The sequence below is a fragment of the Protopterus annectens genome, chromosome 9.part0 (assembly GCF_019279795.1).
Source record: "Protopterus annectens isolate FY-2018-M chromosome 9.part0, PAN1.0, whole genome shotgun sequence".
NCBI lineage: Eukaryota > Metazoa > Chordata > Ceratodontiformes > Protopteridae > Protopterus > Protopterus annectens.
This window is the reverse complement of record NC_056743.1, coordinates 1,709,953,832-1,709,970,261: the sequence shown is the minus strand read 5'-3', so window position 1 is coordinate 1,709,970,261 and position 16,430 is coordinate 1,709,953,832. Positions and strand designations below refer to the sequence as shown.

The 16,430-nt window shown below is 45.2% G+C and overlaps 1 protein-coding gene across 5 annotated transcripts in view; it reads right to left on the bottom strand.

The window, feature by feature from the left end:
• Positions 1 to 16,430, bottom strand: part of RAVER1 (ribonucleoprotein, PTB binding 1) — a 2,969,353-nt gene that overhangs the window by 1,069,969 nt on the left and 1,882,954 nt on the right. For all 5 annotated transcript variants that reach the window (XM_044084574.1, XM_044084577.1, XM_044084578.1 and 2 more), the window contains one exon: positions 7,569 to 7,711. In XM_044084574.1, coding sequence (XP_043940509.1) covers positions 7,569 to 7,711 — 143 coding nt within the window. The remainder of the gene's footprint in view (positions 1 to 7,568; positions 7,712 to 16,430) is intronic.

Genomic DNA, 16,430 nt, shown 5'->3' with positions numbered 1-16,430 from the left:
AGGATATTCCTGAGCACCATGGAACCAAAAGAAGCTCTTCCTCTGGAGGCCAAATCCAATTTGTAATGAAGGATAAAAGTATGGGGTTTGGCCCAACTAGCAGCTGAGCAAATGTCATTTGAGGGAAGCCCTAGCATGGAAAGCTGCTGAAGTTGCCACAGACCTTGTAGAATGAGCTTTCACTTTGTGAGGCAAAGTGATGTTGTTCTTGTAGATGAAGGTAATGCAATTTCTCAACCATGATGCCAATGTAACTTTAGAGACAGGATGACCTAGTCTTTGTCCAGAAAAGGGCAGAAATAGTTGGTCTGATTTACGGGTAGATTTTGTTTTATCAAAATAAAAACAAATTTGCCTGTGAACATCTAGGGAGTGCAGGCAATACTCTCCCTTGCTAGAATGATTAGGAAAAAATACTGGGAGATCAATAGACTGGTTGATAAGACCGCTTTGACACCACTTTCGGTAAAAAGGAAGAATTAGTTCTCAGTGAGACCCTATCCTTATGGAAAATAAGGTAGGGATGTTTGATGCATAAGGCTTGAAGTTCTGACAGACGTCTGGCCGATGTGATTGCAACCAGAAACAAAGTTTTCCAAGACAGGCACTTTAAATCACATGATGACGCAGGTTCAAAGGAGGAAGCTGTTAGGGCTTGTAGAACCAAGGCCAAATCCCAAGGTTGTACTGGTTCTCTAAAGGGAGGTTTTAGGTGAAAAATGCCCTTCAAGAAGGTCTTCAGAGTCTGTGTGACATGAGTGAAGAGTCCTGGAAGCCAATGTGGAAATTAGAAATGGCAGTTAAATGAACATGAATAGTAGAGGCTAATACCCCAGATTGAAAAAGATCTGTTAAGTAATCTAATACCACAGAAACTGGGGCTGACAAGGGGTCCATTTGTTTGTTCACTGCCCATAAAGTAAACCTTTTCCATTTGCTGAGATAAATTAGCCTGGTGGATGACTTATGAGATGCAATAAGAATATTGTGCACTGGGGAGGAGAGATTATCCTGCCTGGCAATCACTGGAAGTGGGGAAATCAAGCTGTCAGCTTCAGGCTTGTTAGACTGGGGTGAGTCAGACCCTGCAGATGGGAGATCAACGTTGGAGGTGGACTGGGAATCCATGACCGATCTAGCAGGTGAGGCCACAGAGGAAGGGGAACCAAACTTGCCGAGGCCAACATGGAGCAATGAGGATCACTTTGCTCTTCAACTGCCATGCTTTCTTCAAAAATTGGGAGATGAGGGGTAGAGGAGGATAAGCATAAAGCAGACCTGAGGGCCAAGCGTGGACTAGATAGTCTCTTGGTGACTGTCCCCATGGGGGGTTCAGGGCAAAGTAGTTGCTGCACTTGTAGTTGACTGGGGAGGCGAACAGATTGCAGCAAGGCTGGCCCCAGCGGTTGAAACTTTTTGCCACTATCACAGGATTGAGGGACCACTGGAGACACTGTAGAATGTACCTACTCAATTTGTCCGCTATCATGTTGGAGCTCCCGGGAATGTGCATTGCAATTAGAAAGCGGTAGGAAGCTATCGCCCATTGCCATATTCTCAAAGCCTCTCTGCATAATGGGTAAGATCTGGTGCCACCTTGCTTGTTGATGTACCAGACTAGTGACATGTTGTCTAATTGGATTGCAATAGTCCTTGACGGAAGGATCGAGTGGAATGCTTGCAACATTAATAGCACCGCCCTCAGTTCCAGGACATTGATATGCAAATGAGCCTCTTTCTCTGACCAGGTGCCTTGGACTGAGTTTCCCTGACAAAGTCCCCACCACCCCATCAAGGAGGCATGTGTGGTAACTGTGGCTTTTGACTGATGATGGCTGAAGGGGCAACAACATTGCTGGGGATTTTGGGATGTCCACCATAGCAAATCTTGCTTGCATCTCCGAGTTACATTTATCTGAAAAGACAAAGGATGTTGTAGAGGGTACCACTGAGTGAGAAGTAGCCACTTAAGAAATCTCATGTGGAACTTGGCCAGAGGAGCAATGGTGATCGAGGCTGCCACTGATCTCAAAAGTTGAAGTATGGACTGAGCAGAAGATTTGTGGTGACAGATTAGTGGCTGAACCTGTTTGTCTTATTCTCTTTAGTCTGTGATCCGGAAGAGATGCTGTGCAATTCCTTGTGTCCAACAGAACTCCGATGAATTCTAAAGAATGTGCCAGAGTCGTGTTGGACTTCTACCAGTTTATAGCGATTCCCAGGCAGCGAGCTGGGAGAAGAGTGCAGTCTAGGGCTTCTCCCAGTAGACGCTTGGTGGGGGTGGTAAGGAGCCAGTCATCTACATATGGAAACACCTGGAATCCTTGAAGTCGCAGGTGAGCGATAACCACTGCCATGCATTTGGTTAAAACTCTGGGGGCTGTAGAGAGAGACCGAAGGGCAGTGCTCAAAATTGGTAGTGACTAGCTCCTATGCGGAAGCGGGGGTATCTTCTTGAGCGCTTTTCCACTTTTATATAGTAATAAGTATCTTGAAGATCTAGTCTGTGGAAAGGACCAATTTTTGTTGGCCAATTTCTGCTGAAGCAAGGGGGCTGTACCTGTAGAAAATCTTTGACTGTCTGCATAGATTTTGCCTTATCCTCCATTTTCTTTAAGACTTCTTCTGCTTTAACTCCAAAAAGAACATCCTGCTGTAAGGGAGCATCTAGAAGCTTTGCTTTAACATGATCAGGCAGAGTTTGCTCCTTTAACCAAGCATGCCTACGTATAACAGACCCAGTGACAGCTGCTCTGCAGGAAGCCTCCAAAGAATCAAACCCACATTGTAAAGTATGTTTGCCCACCTGTTCAGTTGCATGCAACAGATCCTGCATTTCTTTCAATTCAGACTGTTGAGGGAGTGTGCTCATTTTTTGTTTTAACTGAGACATTAGAAATTGCTGATATTTTAGCATGTGAAATTGGCAATTTAGTGCACTCATAGCTAGAGTGGCTGAGGTGTAAACCTTTTTCCCCCACCTGTCTAGTGCTCTGGAGTCACTTTCAGAGGGTACAGGATTTTTTGCCATAGAAGCCTTAGCCCCTTTGGGACCCTGGGAGATAGTCTCTGGATCAGCAACAGGGCTTTTATAAAGGAATTTGTGGGAATCAGGCACTCTATAGTATCTGTCAGGTTTGGCTGGAGCAGGAGGCAGAGAATCTGGGTTCAAACTGGATTCCAAGTAAACATCATCCACAATGTCTAAAACTGGGGGGATGGCAAGTGGTCTGTGCTGGGGGAGTAAAAGAAACTCTCTGAGCCTTTTCTTTGAGTCAGAGTAGTCCTGACCTTCCCAGTGGAAATGTTCCCTCATAGTGTGTAAAGTTTCCCCAAAGGAGTATTCTTCAGGAGGAGAAGCTGAGGGAATAGAATCCTCAGCATCAGAATCTTCATAAGGTGGGGAAGGAGTAATCTTGGTCCTCAGAGGAGCCTGAGGAAATAGACACTTGATCAGAGGAGGCATAATCTTCCTCTTGTCTAGGCCTTTTGTCGGGTGGGGGTTGGGAACCCCTGATTAAAGAGATCAAATCTTCAGCCATTTTGAGCATCTGTTTCTTAGGCATGGGGCCTTGAACTGGAGACTGAAGTGCAGTCTTTTTAGGTTTAATAGGAGTCTTAAGCTTAGGATACGTTTTTATGGTGAGCGTCGTCGGTCTGAAGACGCCTTCAGAAACCGAAGGTGTTTCTGCAGCACTGACATCTCTTTCAGCACTGTCGTCGGTAGGGGCTAAACAAAATGGCTGCGTCGGCCTAGCACTCTCCGCCAAAGGCTCCGAAGCGGTCTCGGGTTCCAGATCTGCGGTAGTCAGGGGCTGCGTCGGCGCCTCACTGAAGACTGGTGAACCAGAGACTGGTCTAGCCGAGGCCTCAGAGTCTGGCTTGGGTCTAGGCTGCCTGTCCTTATCCTTGCGTTTTTTGTGCACTCCGGTAGTCGGTTGCTCCGACGGCATTGTGTAGTTAAAGTTTCTACCAAAGTAGTGTTGTGCGAAATCAAAGCGTCTTTTTATAGTACGCTTATTAAACCTAGCACAAAAACGACAACCAGTGACTTTGTGGTCTGGGCCTAGGCAAGGTATGCAGTAAGACTGAAAATCGTTATGAGGTATTTGCTTCCCACAAGAAATACAATTGTTAACTTTTTCTGACATCGGTCTGAGGCAAGAAAAGTTTCCCCAACGGGGTACTTAGCTTTATTGAAGACTTCGGATCTGAAATTCGACTTCGAAAATCTCAGGAGTCGGCCAACCGGCACTTGCAAACTGCTTCTGCTTTGGGCACCGCGCAGCAAGAAAGACTGAAGAAAATGGCGTCGGATGCATTATATATACCCCTGGCACACTGACGTCAGGGAAGAAGCGACAGCAACCAACGCCGGACCAAGACTTTGGAATTCTGGCCGACTGCGGGACCACCTGACGACAGGATAACCCCAAGTGTGATGACTGCAGCAGGGTAACACGATGAACATCCTGAAGCCCTTGTGCCTGAGGTCTGGTAGTTGTGGCTTGCAACAGTTGCAGCACAGAGGGGGGGCAAGGACTCCTGCAGGGCGGCTTTGCCAGCAGAAGCAAGTGTCCTCTCCATGGCCTGGAAGGCTGGACCGCCCAAAGAGGGATGAGAGACCAAAACCGAGCATGACACCCTCGAAACCGGGGTTACACCCTGCCCAAAGAGGGATGGGAGCCCAAACCAGAGCACAACAACCTCGGAAACTGGGTCACACCCCGATCCGACGAGCCGACCCCCAGACCAGGAGTCTCAAGACCACTGTGGAGTGTGACGGGAGGAGGATTCCTTGAGGATGCCATGGAAAAAATTGGCGTGGAACCAAAAATGCCTACCACCACGGCACAGCCACTAGCCTGAGAAGGGCCCGGTGCCCCACAAGGACGACTCCGGCTCCAAAGTGAGGTCCACTGTTGGTTTCGAAGTAAGGGAAGCTACTGTCATATGAAGGGGCTTTGATCCCTCCTTGAAAGTCAAAGGAGGAGTGTAAGTTGGAGTTTGTGGAGAAATACGGTCACCTGCAAGAGGGAGCGCAGCTTTAGATGGGTGAGAGAGTCACCTGGCCACAAGCAACTGGTTGACAAGCCATAACAAATCCTGTTCTGAGAGGCTCGTGGTTGACCTCATAGAGAGATCTGATGGAGATTCTGGCCTGTCTATAAAGGGGCTGTACTGATTTCCCACAAATGGATGCAAGGAAGGAAAGTACTTAGTCCTTGCGAGTTCGTGTAGTGCAGAGGCCAGAACCGAGGTTGTCTGCACCGAGGAGAATGGTGTTGAGGTTATCTGTGCCGACAAAGGCAGCTCCATAAGTGTCTGCACCATGAAGGGCGGTGTAGCAAATGTCTGCACTGGTGAATACGGTGCTGTCGAAGAAAGTGTCTGCACCGGTAACGACGGTGCCGAAAGTGACTGCACCGAGCAGCATGTTGGTGCCGAAGGCGTCTGCACTGTAGAGGGCAGTATCCCAGAAGTTGACAACATCGGCAAGGACTGAGCTGAAGGAGTCTGCACCAATGGTGCCGAAGTAGACTGTACCTGTAGAGGCAGTGCCAAGACGGTCTGCACCAATGTCAGCAGTGCCGATAAAGGCTGTGATGAAACTTTCAGAGCCGTTAGTGTCTGCACAGGGAACTCTGATGCCGGTGGTGATAAAGAAGATATAACTGGAGTGAAAATCAACTGGGGCGGTGCAGAGGCTGGGGCCGAATGGACCACAGGTGGCAGCACCTGGCTTGAAATTTTTACCTTTTTGCGAGTCAACTCCTTGCTATCTTCAAAGGAAGATGAAGTGAGCGATCTCAAGGAGGAGGAAGAATGCCTCTTCCGCGGTTTAGCTGGAACGGGTGAGCCCTCCGATCCAGAGATAGCCTCACAGAAAGGAGTTCTAAGGAGGCCTTTTAGAATTAATTTATTCTTCCTTTCATTTAGAGTCCTAGTCGAAAAATTCCTACAAATCCCACATGGAGGGCCCACTGAAAGGTGGGAAACATTCAGGCAATAAACACATAGATCATGGCCATCAGAAAGTGGTAACGTACAGACGCATTCCGCACATTGTTTGAAACCAATACTACTTTTCTTATCCGACATTGTGATATGATGGGAGAAGTACGACACTACTAAGAGGTTAGGAAAACTACCCAGAAGGGTAAAGAAAGGGAGAGAAGAAGAATTACCAACGATGGTAATGGAGAATTACCTCAAAGGTAAGAAAAAGGAGAATACTTTAGGGAGAGAGTCTCAAAGTTGCAATAGGGTAGGAGGATAGAGATAGTAATGAAATGAAAGCTTTCTAAACACTAATAGAAAAACTTCAAAAAATTTAACACTTAGCTGAGAAACAATGGCTTGACACAACTGTACAGTAATGTGGCAAACGAGATCTGAGGTAACAGGGAGCAGAGCATTGTGGGTAGGATCTTGACTCGAGTTTTTTTGGCTGACGCAAGCTTGGTATAAGGCCGGCTCGGTTCCGAGGATGGAACAGATAACCCATCAGTAAGGAATGTCTTTCGGCTTTTCCCAGTTAGGTGTCACCACAGCGGAACGCCGGTCCGCTTATGATTGGCAGTAGATTTTTACGGTGCCGAGGTGCCAGCCCAACACCCAACCTTCAACGAAGGCACACCCATTCACGCACACACCTACCTGCATGTCTTTAAGCATCACCCGACCACAGGAAGGACATGCAGACTCCACACAGAAGGCACTCCAGCCGAGAATCGAACAGGAGAACCTCTTGGTGTGAGGCGGCAACACTAACTGCTGCACCACCGCGACCTATCAGTAAGGAATGAATGAAGATGAACAACAGATGGTATATTATTAAAATGTATTTATTTTAATGTAAACAGACCATCACATGCCTATTGCATAGTGCTAAGGTTAACTTTAAATGGTCAGTGTAACTTTTAAGGTATCTACCTCACAAACATATTACGGTTTGAAAAAGGGAGATGATATAAGGATATACAGCTTTAAAGATAATGAAATCGCTACAACAGTTTGCATGTCATGTGTAAACAAAGTCTACAGCAATCACCTGAAATACAATCATCATGGAGGTTATATCAAATCTCCACTCTCTCTATCTCTCTCCTGTTTAAGTCTTCTGACATGACAGCATGTCTAAAAGATGGGCAGGCATATCCTCATGCCATGCATGTCAACTTACATGCACATATGTCATATCTGACTGTATGATCCATCCCTTGAGAAATACAATACAGCCAAAAGAAAAAACAGTGCGGCAAGACCAGATGACACTGCATCAGGAAGTCTTAATCTCCTCTTTGTTTCACCACTCTATGTATAATGTGTGTGGGGCGTTGCTAATCCAACAAGATTTGGAGTTCATGGGGGACTACTGATAGCAAAAAAAAAAAAGCAAATGATCAAAACCTGCAGCAAGGAGAACAATATTTTAAAAGTCAGTCACACATTTCTGCAGTCCAGTAAATGTGAGCAGTTACACCAAGAAATCTACCTAATTTAGCAGGTTATTTTTCCTTATACTTAATACAGAACAACAAATAAAAAAAAGTAAAATGACTTACTCGTAAAAAGTCTGCAAAAGAGTAATTTTCCAGCAGTCCACCAGAACCTATGTACCGACTAGACAATGAACCCTGTGAAATTCTGGAACTGGAAGATGAGCCAACACCACTAGGGGTACGCTTAAACTGAGTTTTACCACCACCTTGAAAAAAGGGAAACACAAATGGGTATGAATCTAGTTAAATGCAGTACTCACATCAATAACAGCATATAGCTGCTTCTTACCCCAAACACCATCAACACTATATTCTTTAATACTTAACATAACCTGCACTATGCAAAGAATTCTTATTAAACCTATACAGCAGGTACCAAGTTTTTATCTAATAACTGTTCAAAGCAATTCAGTCTCCAAACTAAGGCTAGCTTGAAAAATATGCCAATTATCTCATTAAGTGATTGACTCAGTAAAGGTGAAGAAAGTACAGTTGTGTACAATTACCATAAATGTAGATGTTCGAGTGTATTCACTGCTGCAGTCATTACATTTGGGTAATCTGCTGACAGGTTGCCCTCAGTCGGCCTGAATAACAAAGTCTTGGGTCCTGCGTCGGTTGCGGTCTCCTCTTCCATGATGTCAGGGGTATAAAACATGCAGCCAACGCCATTTTAATCAGTTTTTCTTGCCCCAGATGTCAGGTGCCCCCCAAATAGGGAGCAAAAATATATATATATATATATATATATATATATATATATATATATATATAACTATAAATATATATAAATGCACTTTAGAACACACAAAATTTACCTTCAACTAAAAGCATACATCACAAAGGCTTTTGAGCATAGTGAAGGAAAGAAAAGGTATAGAAAGGGGGCTGGCGGGTGGGTAACCCGGACTGCAACAGTGAATACACTTGAACATCTACATTTATGGTAAGTGTACACAACTGTACTATGTTCTTCGTGTTTCACTGTTGCAGTCATTACATTTGGGTAGAATCCCAAAGCTATGGATGGGAGGATGGAACTAAACAGCATTAGGAGCAGCTATAAGACCCTACAGGACTGCAGTGGCAAAACCTGCCCTAAATTTAGAAGAGAGAGGTAAATGGTAATGCTTTGTGAACGTATGAACTGAGCTCTAAGTAGCAGCTTCTAGAATATCTCTGGTAGGGACCCCTCTGAGAAAAGCTGTTGAAGTAAAGGCAGCCCTGATGGAATGGGATCTGATCCCCTTGGGCACAGGTTTACCATGGTACAAGTAGCAGAAACGAATGCAATGGTTTATCCATTTAGAAATAGTCTGCTTTGATACAGCCTTCCCCTCTGATCCTGCAGCAAATGCCACCAGTAGTTGCTCAGACTTTCTTAGAGATTTTGTCCTGTTTAAGTAGAATCTTAGTTGTCTGTGTATATCCAATGAATGCAGAATCCGCTCCCCCTTGCTCTGCAGATTTGGGAAAAAACTTGGCAGGTGAATGGTCTGGTTAAGAGCCACACTGGATACCACCTTAGGCATAAAAGAAAGATTGGTCCTGAGGGCCACCATGTTCGGGTAAAATATAATGGAAAGGCTACACTGCCATGAGAGCCTGTAGTTCTGAAGCCCTTCTAGCTGAAGTGACTGATAAAAGAAAGGCGGTCTTCCAAGAAAGACATTTTATATCTGCAGTAGCTGCTAGTTCAAAAGCAGGCAGGGTGAGTTTTTCCGGCACAAAACTGAGGTCCCATGCAGGAGTTGGCACTCTCCTGGGAGGCCTTACATTTTTGGCCCCTCTAAGGTACTGTTTTAGTAGGGGATGAGAAAATAGGGGAGGCTCTGTGTTGCAATGAGCCGAGATGGCAAAGGCATGGATTTTTATTGCAGAAAAGGACAGGCCCTTGTGAAACATCTCAGTTAAGTATTGCAAAATCTGAGGAATACTGGGTTTTGCTGTGTCTATTCCTTGTGCTTGGTTCCAAGCACAGAATCTCTTCCATTTATCAGCATAACATTTTCTAGTACTAGGCCTTCTGGCCTCCAAAATGTTGAAGGATACAGCATCCACTTTCCATGCTTTTTTGTGATGAGTTCTTGTGCAGAATTTGTCCAACTGACAGTTTTGGGGAGAGGCAAAATATCTATGACTGGGCTCCCCCATTTTTGTGTTAACATGCTGAAGATTTGTGGATCCAGTTTCCATTTGTGCGGGTCCATAAGATGTCTGCTTAGGTCGTCTGCCAAAGTGTTTTGCTTTTCTGGCAGGAACTGCTCAGACAAGCTCCTTGTGGTCCTGCAGAGAGGTCCTAGCTACAGAGAACTCAGAAAAGTGACTACTTTCTGGATTTAAGTATCTTTGCTGTTTTTTTACTTGGAATAGCTTCTGTAGCTTACCCTGAACAAGCTTAAACTGTTTTTTTTAGCTGTTTGCTGCATTATTTTAAAATCTGCACTTAAAGTTACTTTTTAGTCGAATTTGATCGAAAGTTTGATTAATTTAACTGTTGAGGCTGCCCACTAAAGTGTGCTAGCCTGTGTAACTGATTTATCACTGTTTCTGCATTTTCTGTGTGTTTCTATCAAAAAAAAAACAAAAATAATCCTTGTTTTCCCGCCTCTCCTCGACTAGTTTAGACCAGTTTACAGGCATTGCTGTATTCTGGGCTGTGGTGTAGTTCCTGTGTTGTCCATTACCTTACTTGGATAGAAGGAAGTTTCTTTGCTCACCAGTGGGAATAGGGAGCCTTGAGCAGCCTACCTGTCCCTGTAGGAAGTGACCTCAGCACAAGAGCTGTAGTAATTGGTTATTTTGGACCATTTCTAGCTCTTTTGTAGTTCCTTGTTTAAAATCCGCGTTTGCACGGCTTTGCGCATAGCGCAGCGCCGGTTAAACAAGGTTAAACTTCTGGCTCCGCTAAGTCTGCTCCTCAAATTTTCCCTTAAGGAAGCTCTATTCTTAGTATAATCAGACTACTCGCTATATTATAAGCCTAGCACTTGTTCTCAAAACTTCTCTAAGTAAGTACTCTCGTACTAAGTAAGCACTACATCCACCTATCACCCTTGTGAATATCCACTTCCCTTAAAGGCACAGCACTCCCTTATACGGTTCTAGCATGTTGAGTGGTAGATTACTGGCGCCCTCTCCAGTTCAGCTGGTTAATCTGGGTAATCTTGAGACAATGCTACAATTGTCTCATGTACACAGACAACCCTCTCCTCCTCCCAACAAACACAAATACATGTGAGAGATGCAACTACATAGCCAAACTGGAGGCTGAACTCTCTCAACTCAGGGCTGGCATGACGAGACAGGAGGATATGGTAACCACACACACACAACAAATCCAGTCCCACATAGACCTACCACAACTGCAAACCAAACACATAAAAACACACTGACATACTCGGAGGATCTAACAAAAACTTACCAAAACAACAGAGGCTCCCAAAGCAGACATCCAAAAATCCACCACCTCAAAACAAAACACATGCAACACATACTTCAATAAATCATTGTGTTAACCAATCACAGCCCTTAAGGCCAAACACCATGCCTGATACACTAGTAATAGGTGACTCTACAGTCACACACTGATGTCCCGCTTACCAGGCTGAACAAGGAGAGGGTGACTGTGAGCTGCCTATTGGGAGCTAGGATCTGCCACATAACACACGCACTCAGGTCACTCCAAAGCAAGTACAAATATGACTCTGTCATTGTCGATGCTGGCATGAATGACCTGAGACGTACCTCCCTGGACTACATGAAAAAAGACATAGAGGAGTTCTCCGATTATGTAGCCCAGGCTGGTATGACCCTGACCCTGAGCAGCATCTTGCCCTCACCAAGAATGATGCCACAATACAATGACAAGATGATCAGCTTTAATAATTGGCTCAAGTACTGGTGTCATTCTAAGGGGATCCAATGTCTGTCTACCTGGGATGACATGTTGGACAAGCCACGCTGCTTCACAAGGGATGGCTTACACCTGTCACCACTGGGCTTCCAGATATTGGCTAAGGCTCTTGCCACCCCCATAGTGCCTTTTTTAGGCAAGGCTCAAAAGACAAACCCACCTCCTTAGAAAACAAAAATGGAAAAAAACTAAGGGTAATGCTGCTCAACACCAGAAGTCTAAATCTCAAGATGCAGGCACTCGATGCACTCCTCAGCATGGAGAACATCGATGTCCGTGCAGTAAATGAAACCTGGTTCAAGGCTCCTGAGAGCACCCCAGCGCTACCAGGCTATACCTCGTATCATGCTTTTCGGCCCCAAAACCCGGGCGAACCACAAGGAGGGAGTGTCCATATTCATCAAGGACACCAACACCTCCAGGTTAGTAGCAACACATGAAGCATCAGAGACCATACAGGTGCAACTAACCATAGGCATAACTGCTATACAACTGGTAGCATATTACAGACCACCCTCCCAATCTCAGGAACCCCACTCAGTCTTCCTGAAGACATTGGAGGATATGAATGTATCACAAAATACCATCATACTGGGAGACTTCAACTACCCAAACATAGATTGGGTACATTATTCTAGCCCTAACACCCTAGCCCAAAGGTTCCTGGAATTCATAAATTCAAATGCACTGGAACAACTAGTCACCTCTCCCACTAGGGGAGATAACAATACTAGACCTGATCGTCACAAACATGGGGACAAAATGCTCCACACCGGAGGTATACCCCTCGCTAGTGAGATCTGACCACAAACTAATCACCCTGGATATACATATCCCACCTCCACCCCCAGCACAAAAGGCCACAGTGAAAAACTTCTCAAAAGCAGACTTCACACTTCTTAAGACTGAGATGGTATCCTTTAAGCCCACTGGGCCAGTGGATACCACATCCCTCAATGCCGAATCCTTCACAAATGCTTTCTATGGACATCTCCAAGGATGCATGGATCATGCAATCCCAAATAAATCCAAGTCCCTCTCCACCAAAGGCAAGCGTCCTGTCTGGTGGACCTCAGCCATTAACAAACTGTATAACAAAAGTAGGAAGCTACTGCACGTCAGAGCAAAATCCCATAAAGGGAAGACATCTCTGATCAACATTAGCAGAAAACTACGTTCTCTCATAAAAACATCCAAGGCCAACTTTGAGAGAAAAATCGCTAAGGACACTAAAGATAACCACAAAGCCTTCTTCAGCTATGTTAGAAACCTGGGCGGAAACCCTCAGATATGCTCAGAGTTAGTTCACAACAACAAAAAATACACTGAATCCACAGATATTGCCAACATTCTGGCTGACGGGTTCAGTGCAAAGTTCTCTCCTCCCTCATCCCCAAAAGAAGAAATACTTATCCCAGCTGAATGTAATCTCCCTGTCATCTCAGATGTCTAAGTGAGAACCGCCCTCTACAAAGCTAAAAACACAGCATCAATGGGACCTGACGGTATCCCGGGTTGCGTGCTACGTGAACTCCAAGAGGAGCTAAACCCGCACATAAAAATGCTATTTAACCTTAGCCTTACTACAGGATATGTACCTGAACACTGGCGTACAGCAACAGTGGTCCCACTCCACAAAGGGGGTACCTCTACAGACCCTGGGAACTACCGCCCCATAAGCTTAACCAGCCTGGTCTGCAAAGCTATGGAAAGAATCATTATGGAACTCAAACAGAGACATAGGGGACCTACAGACACTTGACCCCACCCAGTTCGGCTTTGTAAAGGGCAGATCCTGCCTTTTGAACCTGGATGACTTTTTCGAAACAGTCACTAGAGCCATTGATGAGGGCAAAGCAGTCCATACAGCCTACCTGGACTTGGCTAAGGCCTTTGACACAATACCCCACTCAGGCATCATAGATAAGCTTAAACGTAAACCCTTATGTCACTAGATGGGTTGCAAACTGGCTAAAGGACAGAACCCATAAAGTTAAAATCGCTGGAGCAATGTCAGACTCAAAGCCAGTCACAAGTGGTGTCCCACAGGGATATGTCCTGGGACCTCTCTTGTTCGGCATTTATTTCTCAGATATTAAAGCAAACATGGGAGGGTTGTGGCTGAAAGTTTGCAGATGACTGCAAACTAGGCGCCATAGTTGATACACCAGCGGACACATATATCCTACAAAAAGGCCTCACAGAAACGGACAACTGGTGCCGGAGTCACGGCCTTAAACTAAATGCCAAAAAATGTATAATCATCCCCTTTGGGAAAAACAAAGTACCCACAAATTATCGCATAGACAACAACCCACTGAGTACGGAAAAAGTAATCAGAGACCTAGGGACCCAAGTCGACAGCGACCTCTCATTTGACACCCACGTTGCCAAAGTGGTTAGAAAAACATTCTACCTTGCACACCTCATCATGAAGGGATTCACATCCAGATCCAAGGATGTCATTGTACCCCTACACTCCTCCCTCATCAGACCCGTGATTGAGTACAATGCCCCATTTGGTATGTACCTCACCCGGCATTTGCAACAGCTGGAGAGACCACAAAAGTACCTCACCAAGAGGATCAAGGGTCTCCAACATACGTCTTACTCTGCCAGACTAAAGAAACTTCAGCTCTATTCAGTAGCATACCGCCTGCTCAGAGGTGATCTCTGCCTGACGTACAAGGCCATGTCCAATCTGGATCTGATGGACATGCTCCACCTCAAAAAATCCAAATCCATCAGGACCACGAGAGCTAAAGACTTAAACCTCGGCAAAAGTATGAATAGGACATGCTGGAGGGATAGATTCATAACCCAGAGGCTTCCCATGCTTTGGAACAAGATCCCAGTTCATGTTAGGCAGAGCCCCTCACTGACTCCAAGAGAAATCTTGATGAGTGGATGGGAGATCATAAGTTTACCCCAGGGGTCACATCTGTGTCACTGCTAGACAGGGGCACAGTAAACTAATTCTATTATATAAGGGGACCTTCATTGTGTCACTACTAGACAGAGGCACAGTATTCTAAATTTATTCTGTACATTTTTGTACCATTTCATGGGGTGGCAAAAGCCACATCACTATGGCTAGGCTTACAAATGCCCCCAGGGCATATAGCCTAGTACTAAACTATGAAACTATGAAGATGTATTTGGAAAGTCAAGGCTGTGTTCCACAAGGCCATGGCTAGTCTGAAAAGGGGGTAGGAGTGGTTACCCCCCCCCTGCTTATGTACCACATAACTGTGGTGTTGTCCGTCTTTATCAGTAGTTGTCCTGGATGAAGGAAGTCCTTGAAGGCTGTCAGAGCATTCTGTACAGCTAGCATTTCTTTCTGGTTGATATGTAGATGCATTTGGTTTGGGCTCCATTTGCCCTGAATGCATCTCCCTGCCAGATGGGCCCCCCAAGCATAGTCTGATGTGTCTGTAGTTAGGGTTTGGGTGGCAAGGGGTAGAATGAATGAGTCTCTTGTTTTGGTGACATGCCTCTGCCAACCAAAGAAACTCCTGTTGCAGGCAGGGAATGAGAGAATCATTGTTTCCAGGCTGTGACAATGTTGACTCCATAAGCTTTTTAGGTACCATTAAGTTTCTGCATATGCAGTCTTGCATATGGAATTAGTAGAATGCATGATGCCACGAACATCAAAGCCTGCAGAATTTGTCTTGCAGATAGCTGGGTTTTTGTTGCCACTTGTTTGAAGTATGTTGTCAACTGAATTTGTTTGTCTGACATGAGGTAAGCCATCTGGGCAGTTGTATTCAAGCTTGCACCCAGGAATGTAATTATTTGAGAGGGTACCAGTTGTGATTTCTTTTCGTTTATGGTGTACCCTAGGCATGCTAGCAGCCTTTTTACAAATGCCAGATGTTGAAGAAGAGTGTCCTTGTCCTCTGCTTGAATGAGACAGTCGTCCAGATAAGGATACATTTGAATGATTCTTTGTCTGCAAAACGTAATTACTGGTGACAGGCACTTTGTAAAGACCCTGGGCGCAGTAGATAAGCCAAAGGGGAGTGCAGAGAATTGGTAATGCAAAAAGCCTGCTTTGAAGTGGGGGTATCTACTGCAAGACTTCCTTATTGGGATATGCAGGTATGCCTCTTAAGTCTAGAGTTACCAACCAGGCATTCTTGCCTAGCATAGGCAGTAGCTGTTGTAAAGTCAGCATTTTGAATTTTTGGAATGTCCAGGAACGTATTTAGAATTTCTGTATTGTTTTCTGCATGTATGATGAAGAACGGAAAGGCTGTTGGTCCAGATGACATACCTGTGGAAGCATGGAGGTGTTTAGGTGAAATGGCAGTGGAGTTTTTAACTAGATTGTTTAATGAAATCTTGGAAAGTGAGAGGATGCCTGAGGAATGGAGAAAAAGTGTTTTGGTACCGAATTTTAAGAATAAGGGTGATGTGCAGAGCTGTAGTAACTACAGAGGGATTAAACTGATCAGTCACAGCATGAAGTTATGAGAAAGAGTAGTGGAAGCTAGGTTAAGAAGGGAGGTGATGATTAGTGATCAGCAGTATGGTTTCATGCCAGGAAAGAGCACTACAGATGCAATGTTTGCTCTGAGTGTGTTGATGGAGAAGTACAGAAAAGGTCAGGAGGAGCTGCACTGTGTCTTTGTGGATTTAGAGAAAGCATATGACAGGGTGCCTAGAGAGGAGTTGTGGTATTGTATGAGGAAGTCGGGAGTGTCAGAGAAGTATGTAAGAGTGGTACAGGATATGTATGAGGCTAGTGTGACAGCGGCAAGGTCTGCGGTGGGAGTGATGCATGCATTTAAGGTGGAGGTGGGATTACATCAAGGATCAGCTCTGAGCCCTTTTTTATTTGCAATGGTGATGGACAGGTTGACAGACGAGATCAGACAGGAGTCCCCGTGGACTATGATGTTTGCAGATGACATTGTGATCTGTAGTGAGAGTAGGGAACAGGTGGAGGAGACCCTGGAGAGGTGGAGATGTGCTCTAGAGAGAAGAGGAATGAAGGTCAGCAG